The 15532-nt window shown below is 35.6% G+C and overlaps 1 protein-coding gene across 1 annotated transcript in view; it reads right to left on the bottom strand.

The window, feature by feature from the left end:
• COG3 (component of oligomeric golgi complex 3) overlaps positions 1-15532 on the bottom strand; it is a 57523-nt gene that overhangs the window by 34205 nt on the left and 7786 nt on the right. Inside the window, exons 2-13 of the mRNA XM_082859620.1 lie at positions 13979-14125; positions 11659-11720; positions 10440-10605; positions 9580-9654; positions 8374-8466; positions 7583-7708; positions 6224-6304; positions 5046-5089; positions 4452-4578; positions 3765-3856; positions 2530-2669; positions 945-1105 (exon numbers count right to left, since the gene is read on the bottom strand). Coding sequence (XP_082715746.1) covers positions 945-1105; positions 2530-2669; positions 3765-3856; positions 4452-4578; positions 5046-5089; positions 6224-6304; positions 7583-7708; positions 8374-8466; positions 9580-9654; positions 10440-10605; positions 11659-11720; positions 13979-14125 — 1314 coding nt within the window. The remainder of the gene's footprint in view (positions 1-944; positions 1106-2529; positions 2670-3764; positions 3857-4451; positions 4579-5045; positions 5090-6223; positions 6305-7582; positions 7709-8373; positions 8467-9579; positions 9655-10439; positions 10606-11658; positions 11721-13978; positions 14126-15532) is intronic.

Genomic DNA, 15532 nt, shown 5'->3' on the forward strand with positions numbered 1-15532 from the left:
AGGGGGCAGCCTCCTCCTCCACCAAGATACCTTCCTAAGGATACAGCCCCAGCAGAGGCCATCTCTGCAGACCCCTCCTCTGTGCTCAGACCTGTGCAGGTGACCCCATAGGGAGGAGGGATATGCTCCCCAGAGCCTGGGGTTGTGCCTCAAACTTTACTGTGGGTCTGGCCCATGGGCAGGTGATCAGCAGGTCTGAAATGCACTGACTGGTTGGCTTCCCAGGGTGCCAAGAACTCAGTATAGGCCAAGGCCGGGAGGATGCCTTCACCAAGTTCCTGTGTTCCCCCCTCACCCTTCCCATATCCAGTCTTCACTGGCTTAACCTGGAGCAATAAACCTGATTTTGTCATTCAAAAAAATTAATAAACAAATAAAAAGAATTTCCAGGTTCTAATTCTGTTTAAGCACTAATACCCTATGCATTATTTTAACTCTGTACAGCACTCAAAGAAAATGAAGATACATATGTAACTGAAAGATTAGTGAGATGTACCTAAGTCTTCAAACCATAAACTGGACACCAGCACTATGTAATTTTGAGGAGACAACCACCAGAGTTTTTAATGAGAGAAGACGACACATGGTTATGTGACCATCAACTCTGGTGGCTTATATGTTATTAATCCTCTTCTATGCCACTTACCAAAAAAAAGAGAAATCATAGAAAGCACTAATTCTATTTAAAAATTGAGAAGACACGCTTCCTGGAAAAGGACAGAAAACCGAATCAAATGTTTATAAAATACAACTTGAAAGAGGGACAATCTAACAAATTATATCTGTTCAATTTTTTTAAATTTTTATTTCCTATGATTTCATGGCAAGTTTATCTTGATTTTTGCATCCTGAATGAGAATTAAGAAGAAAAATCCTATTTTCACCAGTATAAAATATCCAAAAGTTGTGTGGGGTAGGGGAAAGATCAAATAAGAAGACCCTACCTCCATCATTACTAACTTATCAGGATACGCTAGATCTCCAGGAGCTGGTTTATAGCCTGTGATGTCTGTCTGAATGTAGATGTGGGTTCGGTAGACAAGTCGCTCTTGTACATCTTCCAACATCTGCTTCACTCCAGCTGCAAATGCCCCCAACTGTTCAGCTGATAAAAAAAAAAAGGTCAATCACCCATTCCTTCAGATTTAAAAAATACTTTCTTTAAACAAGCAAAAGTATTACAAAATTGTCTAGTAATAGTATAAACCACTCTTGCTTCAGGGACTGGCTGTATTCTATTTTGGTATGACTTAATGACCTTAGAAAAATTTAATAAATGTCTTCCAATTTCCTCAAATTTAAAATTGGAAAATAAATTTGCCCTTACATCTTCTTCCTGGGACTCTGTGAAATAATTTCCATTATTAATGTGAATAATAATCTTATTTTTAAAGTGCTTTGTGTTTTTTTAAAAGGTATCTCTATAGCTTCATACCAATCCTGAGAGATAGCTAAAGCAGCTTATTAATTAGGTTATCACCCCCATTTTACAGATAGAGTCCCACAGATATTAAATGACTTGTTAACATTCTCACAAAGAAAAATGAATAAAAAAATAAAATGAGGGAATTCCTCAGCGGTCCAGTGGTTAGGACTCTGCACTTTCACTGCCGAGGGCCCGAGTTCAATCCCTGGTTGGGGAACTAAGATCCCACAAGGCGCGCAGTGTGGCCAAATAAATAAAATGAGATATGTGTTTGTATAGAATTTCTTCATTTCTAAGATGCCATCAATGTTAAGACATACCAGTGATTCAGTATCAGTTTTCCAAGGGCTGGGGAGTTGGAGGCATTACACACTCATATAAATATTTACATTAATTTTAAAAATCATCTTTAATTCACAGGCATTAAAATGGGAGAAAATGTACATCTTAGAATGAACTAAATGCAATAGAATAAGAAACTCGGGAAGAGTAACAAACCTATAGTGTCTCTTAAGGAAAGTCAAAGTAAGGACAATAATTTCTGCCAGTAAAATGATTACCTGAAGGGTATTTTTTAAATGTACCTAAGTATCATTAGGAAAATCATGCTTTTTATGACAATCAAACCAATTGTTAAAGCATGTATTAGATGAATAAAGTAGAGCTACTCCAGAGAATTGCTTTTCTTTATTTGTAATTTCAAAAAAGATGAATTATTACTATGTATGTATGCTAAAACAATTTCTGTTTTTTAAATTAAGACTATGCAATACAGTCAATTACTTTATGTACTCTGGTAATAGTGTACTAGAAATACCCAACCCAAAACTGATGGTCAGTTCTCTATGGATTTCAGATGCCAGAAAGAATAGTAGCTATAATTATTTTATTACTAATTTTGCCCAGATTTAAAAATTCTTTCCCCATTATTATTTAGTCACAGAATAAGGTGCATCTTGATTCAAAAAGAGACAAGGCATCAACCCAAGTTTTAAAAATATTGTTTATATAGGGATGGGGGGGAGGTACTAATCTTTTTCAGATTCATTGAGCCATAGATATAATTAAAAAGGCCTTTGAAATGATCATTTCTACTTATTTACCATTATTCTGTACATGATCTTCAAGCACCTCATTTTTAAGAATCCCACAAAGTTCCGATAAAGTCTCTAAGTGAATAACGTGAATGATCAATGGCCTGAAGACATCATACAATGACACACACAGTTTCTCCAAAAGTTCACTAAAATGAAAGAATAAAACATGGTTATCAGCAGTAATCCTTTCACAGTATTTCCTAATAGTTTAAAAGTCACCCTTGATTGCTTCCAGCCAAAACAAAACAAAACAAAACAAAAAATATATATATATATACTGGAAAATAGTACGTGGGGACATTATATGATGAGAAGTGAAAGGCTGAAAGTAATTCTGTGAACTGTTTTTGCTAGAATCAATAATCAAGCTCAGAATTAATAAGCAATCCTCAACAATTAGCTGGCCCCAGCCGAGTGTCAATTTATTACAACTTGTACTTATGTTAGCAATAATTTTGTGTATGTCCTTTCAAAAACAATAAAAAATATTTCAGTAGACTTAATTTTCCTTTTATAACCTACACCACTATGAATCAAATGGTGACATTTTCCCCAGGAAAGATAGGTTCAAAACTCTTGAATACTTACAGACTTAGATAAACAAAACTCAAAATATTCTGGACATACACCAAGTATTTTGACAATTTTAAACATTTGAAGAGAAAAACATTAGGCTGTCTATACTCTTTATATTGTCAACAGTACTCTTCTATATATAGTATTTCATCAAAACCTTAAGATATATTTGTCTCTTCCCCTTTACAAGAGTCATAATCTTGGAATTTTTTAACAGTCAAAACCACCAATATGAAGAACCCAAAAGTGACTGACAGTGGGTTTGAAAGACACTTTGAGAAAAATAAGGAAAAGGATTTTAAATAGTATCTACGTTTTTAAGTGTCCTTCATTAGTTAGAATCATAGAATTTTTTAAATAGAAGGAATTATTACACTTAGTGTAGATAAAGGGATCTAGATACCAAGATAGTTCCCTATACAAGATTCTTACTATCATAACTTATTGTCTCCATAATTATAAACAATATGAAAGTATGTTGGCCTTTAAGCTGCACATTTATTTCAAAATAAATAACCACTGTCCCATCCAACAATATTCTGTTCACATACCCACAAAAGTTAAAACACTCCATAGTTAACTTTAGAATACTCCTATAATAAGCCATTACAGCCATTAGCAAATTAAATCTTAAAAACAAGAGTTAGATTCCGTGTACCACCTACTCTAATTTTGATGTTGGTTTTGTAAAAAATTCGTTATAAAGTTGGTGCTCATCCTGGCATACATGAACCATAAAGGCACAGCCACTGCGAATCTGCGGGAAACAAACACACACCATCTACAGTTAGAGACACACAACAACTCCAGCATTTATGAAATAAAGCCAACATTTTATTTACAAAGAGACTACGCATATGTAATTCATAAAACAACTCCCTGAAGAACAGAAAATGGTTTTCTGCACAGTGGAACTATTGATGATTTTTATTTTCTTCTTTATGCTTTCTAAGCTTTTGACAATGAAAATTACTCTTCTAGTTGAAAAGTATTTAAAAAAATAATCTTTATTTTTTTTCTATAATCTGACTTAAAATCACACTAAACAAAAAAGCACTTCTGCAGCAAAAGCTAAGATTAATTTGTCTACATAAATCCAGAAACTCTGAAACTTCATCTTTCAAAAAACAATACTGATTTGTGAATCTTCATACTTCAAAAAATCAATCAAAATAAGAATATTTTGCCAAACTGAATGCTAATTACTAAACTAGATTTGTCATAACAGAAAGAAACATTATGTAAGTTTGTTGATATGGGGACCAAAACTTATTTACCCAAGTATAGTTTCTAGGGTATCATAACAGCTCAAGAGAAGGTTTAACATTAAACCACAACCGGCAGAAACTCACCAAGGCACAGTGGTCTCTGTTATTCTGGCTGGTTAACTCTGTTACAGTACAAGTAATACTAGGGCCCAAAAGGAGTTCCCGCTGATCAAGGTAACACTGGTGGATGTCATTTAGCAGTTGTTGGTATCTGATGAAAAGCAAATGAGATTGGAGTACTGTATAAACTTCTGATTTCAGATATGTAAGTTAAATCCGATCTTAAATCCCAAAATAGGTTGCCAAACCTCCAAAGCTATATGGTTACTGCTCATTTGCCCACATTAAATACTAGAAATATTTATGTATATAAAGAAAAATCAAATCATAATGAACTACCATAACCTTTATCTTTTAAAGACAGATTTATCTTCCACAAGTAGCGATGTTACATCTACCTAAATGAGAAGGAAATCCTGCTATATGGGAAAAAGATGCCTTACAAACTCACCAAGTCAGGTCTGTGACCTTGCTCCCCAAACTGAGCTGTGTGCTACAAGAAAAGTCTTGTACAGCATGCAAGGTAATTGCTCAGAAAATATCAGGGACATAACAGACTTGGCAAAATAGCACTTCAAGGAAGGTAATTTGGAAATTGAAGAACCTGTGGGTACTCACTCAGGTATTTTTTCAGATCGTTGTTCTATTTGTTCGATGAGATTCTGGAATAAAGAAAAGTCCACTAACTCCATCTGTTTTAGTTATATTTTCAATTGCTTTCTGATTATAATAGTAACACAAGCTCATGTTAGAAAATCTGTGACTACAAAAAAGTTGAAACATGAAAATCACCCTAAAACACAAAAAAATTAATCACAGTATTTCAGAATATTTTCTTTCAGTTTTTGTATGCACACAGTTACTACATTTTTCTTTTTAAACAAAACTGGAATTATACTATATATTCAGCTTTGCAATCTGCTTTTCTTTTTTAAAGATTTTTAAAATTTTTTATTTATTTAATTTCTTTTTGGCTGAGCTGGGTCTCGTTGCTACGCATGGGCTTTCTTCTAGTTGCAGCAAGCGGGGGCTACTCTTCGTTGAGGTGCGCGGGCTTCTCATTGCGGTGGCTTCTTTTGCTGGGAGCACAGGCTCTAGGTACACGGGCTTCAGTAGTTGTGGCACACGGGCTCAGCAGTTGTGGCTTGTGGGCTCTAGAGCGTAGGCTCAGTAGTTGTGGCATACGGGCTTAGTTGCTCTGAGGCATGTAGGATCTTCCTGGACCAGGGCTCAAACCCGCGTCTCCTGCATTGGCAGGCGGATTCTGAACCATTGAGCTGTATCTGGGATTACACTGATTTAAAATATTGCACTGGCTCTCTACTTTTCCTGAATTAGCATGACATGCAACATCCTCTGTGAGATGGTCTTTGCCATCTTTCCTTTCTTCTTTCCTATCACACCCTACTGAAAGTCTTGTGTTCCAGTCTTAAATGAGGTCCTCCCAAAATACAAGTCTTTTATGTCTCCACAACTTTCCCTATACATGCTGCTCTCTCTGTATAAAATATCCTTATCAATCCCCTCAAGTCTGCTATAAATCTATGTTTTTTTAAGCTCAAGTATCATCTTCAACTGGAAACCTTCCCTGAGCATTCCAGGAACAGCTAGGTGTTTCCTCCTCTGTGGGCTTAAAGCACCTCAACATACACTGCTATAATGTAGAAGGACAAAGCCTACCTTTCATTCAGGTTCATTTTCCTGGTATAAACAAAGGACCTAACATACATTAGCACTTCAAAAGGGCTGGCTAAATAAATTTCATAGCATTATCTTATTTACGTCAATAGACTTACTCTGACTTTGGGGGCAGCAGCTCGAAATTTCACATAAAATAATGTGAAGGCATTGTCTGCATTAGGTACAGATGAAGGATCCTAAAGAAACATGGGGGAGGATAGGGAAGGAAGATAATTAGCGAACAAATAATTATTCAGAAAATATAACACAAACCATTTCATATGGCTACTGCTTGGCCTATATACCAACCAAAAGCTTACAGAGAGAAAGACTAAATACTATTATTGCTACACATGAGAAATAATTATGTGGAGCTGTCATCTCTCTCTACTTTATAATTAAAATTTATGCTATGTTACATGAATTTTGGTGGTAAAAAGACTGAACTCAGATTCATACTCAGTCACTTTCTGAGTGTAGGACTTCGGTCAAATTACTTAACCTCTCTGAGATTCAGTGCATCCATTAAATGGTGATAACACATATGCACAAAGGTTTTCCACAGCTCAGTTATAAAGCATTAACACATAGTAGGTACTAGTACTTATCAGGCATTAGTTTCCTAAAATAAAATTTTGCAAAATAGAAAAATTATATAGTCTGTTATGTCAGCTAAGAGCAATGTGAACAGTAAAATGCAATACAAAACTCAGCAGCTTTGAACTAAAAGCTCAAGATAGTCCATATTCTTTAGAAAGTAGGCTGAAAAAATAAAATAAATTATCTTTCAGGTTTTATTTTCTTAGGAAAGAAATGTGCTCAGTGACCATCTGATCTAGCTCCACTCTTATTTTCTAACCTAACACGCTGCTAATTCGCCACCTAGCGTCTACTAAAATCTGTAATTGATTAATTTGTCTTTTTCCTTCTTTACTGATTATTTCTCCGGAACATAAGCTCCATGAGGGCAGGGACCTTGTTAGCTCCTTTCACTACTGTATAGTTCTTAGTACAATGCCAAGCATTTAGAAGGCATTCAACAAAAATACATTTGCTAAATACAGTAAATTAAATTATCCATCATTTGTAAAGAAAGAAATTCAAATTATCTATCATATGTAATTCTACCACTCAGACAGAACCACTTTTATTATTTTGGTGTATTTCCTCCTAATATTTTCTTTAAAAAGATAGGAAAAGAAAAAGTTAAAGTGAGAAATAGTTTGAATCTTATTTTATTATTTATCATATAGTACTGAATATTTCTCACACTGTTATATATTCTTTGAAAATAAGGCTGTGACAGACATATATAATACAGGCATTTTTTCTTATAAATAAAATTGCAACACATTTATTTAACAAAAGGTAAAAAAAAAAATTGGAGTTACTAGATACTAATCTCAGACTAACATTATGGAAAATAAATGAATTAAAAAAAACAAAAACAAAAATCACCTCACCAGTTAACTCACCCTTTTTAATAATTGACTTGTGAGGTTCTGTAGTGTGTTCACTGTATATGTCTTCATGAGGTGCAAAGCTTTAGAAAGACACTGCTTAAACTTCAGTAAATATACAGGATAATCTTTAAAATTTGGCTGTAAAGGAAAGGGAAAGATTTACAAAAATGAAGCAAACTTTTAATGAAAACCAACCTGTCCTTTATGTAAAGCTATACAGAAAGTTCAAAAGAAGATCTTATGTAGACTGTAAGCTCCTTGAAGACAAGTACTATGACTGTCTTGGTCATAGCCAAATTCCCTGTGCCTGGCACAAAGCAAGGGCTCAATAAATACTTGCAGTTTTTAGCAAAATATATTTTCAGTACCCCACAGACCTCAAGGCTAATATGTGAGGCCCAACTAAGAAAAGAACAGGAGTTGGGTGAAATAAATACAGCTATAAATCCTTGGAGGGCAGAAAGAGATGGTGATTAAACCAAGGGATGTGTCCTTTTATTTCCCCCCCCTCAAGTAATACTTTTTGTTTCCAAGGAAGTATCTAGCAAAACAGTTAAGTCAACAGTCTAAAAATCACTAGTCCTTTTAGATGGGATAAAGTTGTCAGCCAGTTGCTTTTTCTATTCCAGGGGTTGCTGCAGCAGCTGAAAGCATTTTTTACATCACTACTGACAATGACTAAGAATTTACTATAGTTTTTCTTCAAGTATATTACAGAAAGAAATAATTAGTTTACTGCATAAGAAATGATATAATAGGAATGTTAAGATTTCTTTAAAACACACAGAAATACCATGACTTACATGAGATGATATGTATGTAATACAGTCATCTAACTTGGCCAGCATTGGTATAAATCCTTCACTATTCACAGACAGCGTGGGAGAATTCAATTTCTTTAAGGGAAAAAAAATTTTTTACATTTTAAGAGTCACCAAATATACTCAAATGCAGCCCATGTGTAACAATACAATAAAGGACAAATTTAAAAGAATATGGATTGAATTCAGTTTACTCCTAATGACCTTTAATGGGGCTCTTCACGAATTAGCAAACACTTTATACTCCATTGCACAATGTTATATTAAAATAATACATCATGTACCTAGATTTCCCACTTTCTAGCACTTTACAACATAAATTTTCCACTTTCAAACACTGGCGATCTTAAGGTTAAAAGATTAACTAGCAGTTACCATGTTCAGCAGTCATACTGAAAGTAAAATATAAGTAAACATATACAAGTAGTACTAATATAAGGTAATATATAATATAAACATGATAGTTAATATTTAATATAATAGATAAAATGATAAATATTAAAATATATAAACCTATATAATATATATAAAAGATAAGTAAAATGACCCAATTATTTCTTATCTTGATATACAAAGAGTTTGGCAATGATTTATATTTCCCATTGCATTCCACTGTTAACTGGCTACTGGTTTTATTTCTAACTCTTTAGTAAACTATAATAATTTAGATTTAATAATTTTAATAACATGATTTATATGCAGTTATTATGATTAATTTATGAGCCAGAACACAGAGAAATATAATTTACACAGAAGTCTTTACTGTGACTACCTCTTTGGGATCCAAGAATCCATTATGAGGACTATACTCTTCCTCAAACTAAACATGAGATTAGTTTAAGAAATATTTTAATTACTATTATAGAAGCACAACCACAGCAAGATTTAAAATGGAATATTTCTTCTTATAACCTTCACAGCTTACAAATATGATACTATAAGAGTTAACCAACAAAGAGATTTTAATAGCAAAAATACAATTTAAGAAGAACTATTATTTAAATCATATTTGGAAATCTGAACTGGTAATGGTATGTCCATCACTCACAAACAGGAATATCTTAACAACAAGCAAACTATTAAGTTAAAATATCACTCAAGCCAATTTATAAGGTTAAAGATTATACTCAGAATGGGAAATATAAAATAAAGCCACTAATTCTAGAAAAAATAAAGAACAATGCTTACTGTGTTAATAGTTTCCAATTCATTAAAATAGGAAAGCTTTTGTTGAATGTTTTCAGCCAGATCAACAAGTTCCGACTTGAATTTTTTAAAAGAGAAAAGTCAATTATTATGAGAACATAAGAATCAACACTCCAGTCTCAAAATTACATCGAGGAGATTTACACTAGACATACAGGTTTATATTAGATATATGATTTCAGAATAATGCCCAAAGATTTCTGCAGTCATGGGCTAAAATAAGCAATGATTATTAGAGTAAATTACATATCTTTTTATAAAATAATAGATGATTACCTTTTTAAAATCATACAAAATATACATATATAAAATTCTGAGATAAGTATAGTAACTTAAATATTCTATCTTTAAGTCACAAGTTTAAGTGCAACCTAGATCTGTTCATCTTTTCATAAACCCCACCATTAGTATAATGACTATGCCTTGTTTGAAAAGTGTCAATAGGAAATTCCCTAATGGTCCAGTGGTTAGGGCTCAGCGCTTTCAGTGCCAAGGACTGGGTTCAATCCCTGGTCGGGAGCTAAGATCCCGCAAGCCGCGCAGCATAGCCAAAAAAAAAAAGAAAAGTGTCGCAAATGTGAATATACCCTCTTCACTCTGAAACTGTACTGAGACCTAACAGCTCAAAACATACAAAAGCTTGCCCGTGCCCCTGCTGGCATAAGCTTAAAAGCAGGCTGTCAAGGTAATAATTTACATACTTAGCACAGGGCCTCATACAGAGAAGTGTTCAAAATATACTTGGAGAAATAAAGGAAATTAGAATTAAATTGTATTCATCTATTTAAAAATAAAATATTAAACACAGTCAGTCACTGACACTCTCTCCTACTCCAAATTACCTGCTCTTTCAGGAGCTGTTCACAGGCTTCATGTAGGGTTCCTGTCTTATTGGACACAAAAAGATACTGTTTCTGCAATGATTCCAGATGCTGAAGAGCATTGTTGACATCATTCAATATAGCATCACACTGCTCCTGAAACCCAGACAAGTAATCCCTCATCTGTCTAGAAAACAGAACCAAAAGGGGATTGGCAATAATATTTTCCCCCAATAAGCACAGACAATAAACAACAAGGTCTTGTTTTCCTCCAAATGCTTGCATTTCAGAAGGAAAGTCTGACCTATTCAAAAAGTTTATTATATTCAGAAATATAGCAAAAACTATGTCACAAACTGTTTCAGTACTTAAGAAGGAAAATGATTGAAACTATGAGCAATAAAAGGAATCAGCCTTAAAGCCATAAACTGGCTTTTCACATGTAGGGCAGTAAATCATGGGCTCAACTTTCAAAGACTGGGACACCAGGCCCATCCCAAGGTAACAAGTAGGTCCATCCTTCAGGTCATGTCTGCCTTTGAGAGACGGTGTGATGTCATGGAAAGAATTTTGGACTTGGAATTGGAAGACCTGAGTCCAAGTCCCAGCTCTGCCCAAGTCTCCATGACATTAGGCAAGTATTTAATAGTTCCAGGCCTCTGTTTACTCATTTGTAAAATGGGAATAATAACACCTTTCCTTATAGAGCTGCTATGAAGATTAAATGGAATCATACATCAAAGAGCCTAACACAATGCCTAGCAATAGTAGTCACTTAATTAATGTTAAATGAATATAAATGTTCAACCCACGGTCCCCAAATCAGCTAGAAACAGTACAGTCACTTCCCCCACGCCGTCAATATACACAAACAAAACAACATAGTTCACACCCTGCCTAGTTGGCCAACCCTAAAGTCTCTTGGGTCTCTCCCTCTAAAGAAAGGCAGCAATCACCTCTTAGAGTTCCTGACAAAACTCCCACTTGATTCCAAGCCTTTCTAGAGTTATCTAAAATCAACCTCTGCCCCTCCTAACCTATTAATTACAATGTGACTTTTTTTAAAATCACACAACTTCCAATACCAGTTGGAATGACCCACATCCTTTCTAGCTATTCTTAAAGAAAATGTTGCTGTTCAAGTTTTCTTTGTACCTTAATTTTGTTTAAAGGCACAGATAACGAAATGCTTAAGATGATCTAAGAATTAGGACAGCCAACAAATATAAGAGCCACATACCTATATTTAGTTCCTTCATCCTGATCCATCTGAGTTTGTAGCTTTGCAAACCATGAGAAAAACTGGAAAAATAGGGTATTATGTTGTCAACAAAACTAAAACAGACAAAATGAAAAGTGGTTACATGCTAAACAGCAAGTCAAAAGGGTAGACACTAAGTCTTACTGTTTGGGGCTCAGACATTTATAGCTGTAAGCCAGGAGATGACAATTTAATTGCATGGTCAGTGTCTACATTCCAGGAAAAGCAAAGTATCTTAAAAACACGGGCCATTTTCAGAGTTAAATAAGAAAGAGTATTAACACGATAATATGTAGAAATAAACATTTCTTCCTAAGAAGCTAATGCCTACCTGCTAGTTTGCCAAATTTGAGTAGGGAACATAGGGCTCTGGGTAAATATTAATGTTATCTAATAATAATTGTGAGAATATAAGCTCAGAAATAATATAAAGGAGTGGTTTAAAAACATAGCTTTTGCATCGGCCAAACCTGGGTTTGAATTCTGGTCCTACCATCAAGTTGTATACTTAAATAAAATGAGTACATTTTATTGTATGTAAATTATAACAATGTATTAGATCTTTTTTTAATTTAATGAGAGATATGCAAGTGAAAATGTAATCCAGAAGATCTTTTTTTTTTTTTTTCAAATAGTCCAGGTAAATTCACAGACATGGTGCAAGATTATCTTCTATAATTCTCAAGTGGGATTCGAAGTCAAAGGTATACTTTATTCTCTCAAGATACTACTCTTGCCAAGTACCTTGGCTTTCGTTTCCTGAACACTGATTGTGTGCCTGGCACACACTTCATTTACATGCATTATCTAATTTAATTCTCATAAAAGTCCTATAAGTATATAATTATCTTTGTTTTACACATTAGGAAACAGAGATCTGAAAAGATAAGTAATTTGCCTAAGCTCACAAAGATGGTAAGTGATAGAGGTGACCTTCAGATCCAGGTTGGTCTAACTCTAGAGCTAGAGCTCTTCATCACTTTGCAGCACTGCCTCTCTTGACTTAGTGCAGAGGTCCCCAACCTTTTTGGCACCAGGGCCCGGTTTCATGGAAGACAGTTTTTCCATGGACCCAGTGGGGGGCAGGGGGGGATGGTTTTGGGATGATTCAAGTGCATTATATTTACTGTGCACTTTATTTCTATTACTATTACATTGTAATATATAGTGAAATAATTATACAACTCACCATAATGCTGACAGGAGGTGGAGCTCAGGCGGTAATGCGAGCGATGGGGAGCGGCTGTAAATACAGATGAGGCTTCGCTCGCCCGCCGCTCACTTCCTGCTGTGCAGCCTGGTTCCTAACAGGTCACGGACCACTACCGGTCCATGGCCCGGGGGTTGGGGACCCCTGACTTAGTGTATATGCAATTCAGCACATTTGCTTTATGTTTCACTTGGTAAATGCCTTAGCTCTGATTCTTCTTTTTTTTTAATTGAAGTATGGTTGATGTACAGTGTTGTGTTAGTTTCAGGTGCATGGCAAAGTGATTCAGTTTTATGTGTGTGTGTGTGTGAGTGTGTGTGTGTGTGTGTGTGTGTGTGTATCTGTTCTTTTTCAGATTCTTTTCCCTTATAGGTCATTACAAAATATTGAGTATAGTTCTCTGTACTGTACAGTAGATCCTTCCTCAGCTTTGATTCTTAAGAGGACAGAAAGATGAGACAGAGGAAGCAGCAGAAGAAACTACTGTACATTTAAGTTTATAGTTGGGAATAAGCAAAAACCAAGAGATTTCACATGCTAAATTTCAGAAAAATAACTATAAGCGTTCATCTAAAGAGCATATTGAGGTTTTTAAGAAAGAAATTACCTAGCAGCAAGCAGTGAGGGGTGCGGTTGGCGGGTCTGCATGTGTGCATGTGTCAACGCACATGCATGTTGGGGGACACATTAACACAGACACGTACTAGGAGAAGGTCTAAAGGGCATAAGATATCAAAACCTTAATAAATCTAATAGTCTATCCAAACTTGGAATAGCATATTTTTATCTGTACTGCAAATAAAACTGGGCAACAGGTTCATTTAAAACACTTAAGAAATAACCACAACTAACACAAAATCAAAAATGTTCTAGAAATAGAAACAGCTTTGGGAAAGATCACTGGTGTTCTCCTTACTTGGTGCAAGTAATATATCCTTCTTTCTCTAGCTCCCCCCGCCCCCCCCCAAAAAAAAGATGTCCTAGAAAGACTTTAACTACAGTTTCAAATGTTCACAACTTTTAATTAGGACCTCTGTCTTGAGACATTTAAAACAATCAAATATCCTTAGAAATAATGCTGCCATTTACCTGCTGTGCAGTTTCAATTCTTTCTTCTTCCATTTCTAAGGAGGTGAATCCCTTCAAGAGAATGTCTTCTGTAGATTCAGGCACTACTGAAGTCTGTGCAATGGGCAGCGACTGGGATGTTAAATTGCACAAGTCTTCAATTGGGAGCTTGAAAAAAAAAAGAGCCACAAAGATATTCAAATAACTTGAAAATTCTCTAAACTTAACTCAAGATTGGTATTCCACCTCAGGTGTTTTGAAAGAGAAAGAAATGTTTTCTGTTAAATCGTCTGATGTTAACAAGCGCCATATGATACTAACACTTAGAACCAGGTTCTCTCCATATTAAATGCTGGTCTCAAAATATAAACATGACACCAATACCCAACCATTTGCAAAGTATGGTTTTTGAGTTACCTTTTGAAAACTGGTGGTGAATCTGTACTAATCCACACACCTTTTCCTACTGGAACTTCTTGGGAACTAGCACCAAGGCAAAGGCAAAACCTGCACGCTAATGAAAGTAGCCGGCCCTCTCCATTATCACCACAAAAGCCTCAACTCATTAATAGAAAACAGAAAACAAATCGTACCCAAGAATCAACTACCAACAACTATATCCCCTTCTACTATTTCTACACTGTTGCCACACTTCACCCACGTCTTCTTGCTGACAAATGCTGAAATTACAACTGAAAAGAAAGAATTTCAGAATTTCCCATCAGCTTCAGAAGAGCCTCACCTTGAGGCCATCAGACCTACAATACTGTCTAGTTTGCCATTACTAAAGGTATTCCAGGTGTTCATTTACCTAGGGTCATACAGACAAGCTGTTTTTGGACTTAAAAGAAAGGGAGTGTGAATGCTGGGGAAGGTAAAAGGGTGGAATTATTTCGTTTCAATCCCAGTTTCTGCCCTTAAGGCATGACATCTAAGGTCCAGCAATAAAAGACCTTAATTCAAGGCCTTAGGAAATTGCCTCCTGTCTATTTTTCTAGATACAGAAATTTCAGCTGAAGACAGTATTTTCTCTTCAAAGCTAAAATAAAATAAGCTAGATGCAAAATGCACCATCATTAACTTAGAAATACAACACTTTAAATATGGGGGGAGGGAATTCCCTGGCAGTCCAGTGGTTAGGAGTCAGTGCTTTCACTGCTGTGGGCCCAGGTTTGATCCCTGGTCTGGGAACTAAGATTCTGGGAGCAGTGCGGCATCAAAAAGAAAGAGAGAGACACACAAAAAGAGAGAGAGAAAGAAAGAGAAAAAGAAAGAAAGAAAGAAAGGAAGGAAGAAAGGAGGGGGGAGAGAGAGAAAGAGGAAGGGAGGGAGGGAGGGAGGAAGGGAGGGAGGGAGGGAGGAAGGAAGAAAGGAGAGGCGAGAGAGAGAGAAAGAGGAAGGGAGGGACGGAGGGAAGGGAGAGAGGGAGGGAGGGAGGGAGGGAGTTTTGTGTCTGGGTTAAAGTGGGGCTGCACCTTCGGGCGCAGTAAAGCACATCACAGTGCGGCCTGGTTTGAACGCTGCTCACTTAATAGGCGTGTTACAACGGGTAAATCACATAATGCTTCTAAATCT

The sequence above is a fragment of the Leucopleurus acutus genome, assembly GCF_964270905.1.
Source record: "Leucopleurus acutus genome assembly, chromosome: 18".
NCBI classification, from domain to species: domain Eukaryota; kingdom Metazoa; phylum Chordata; class Mammalia; order Artiodactyla; family Delphinidae; genus Leucopleurus; species Leucopleurus acutus.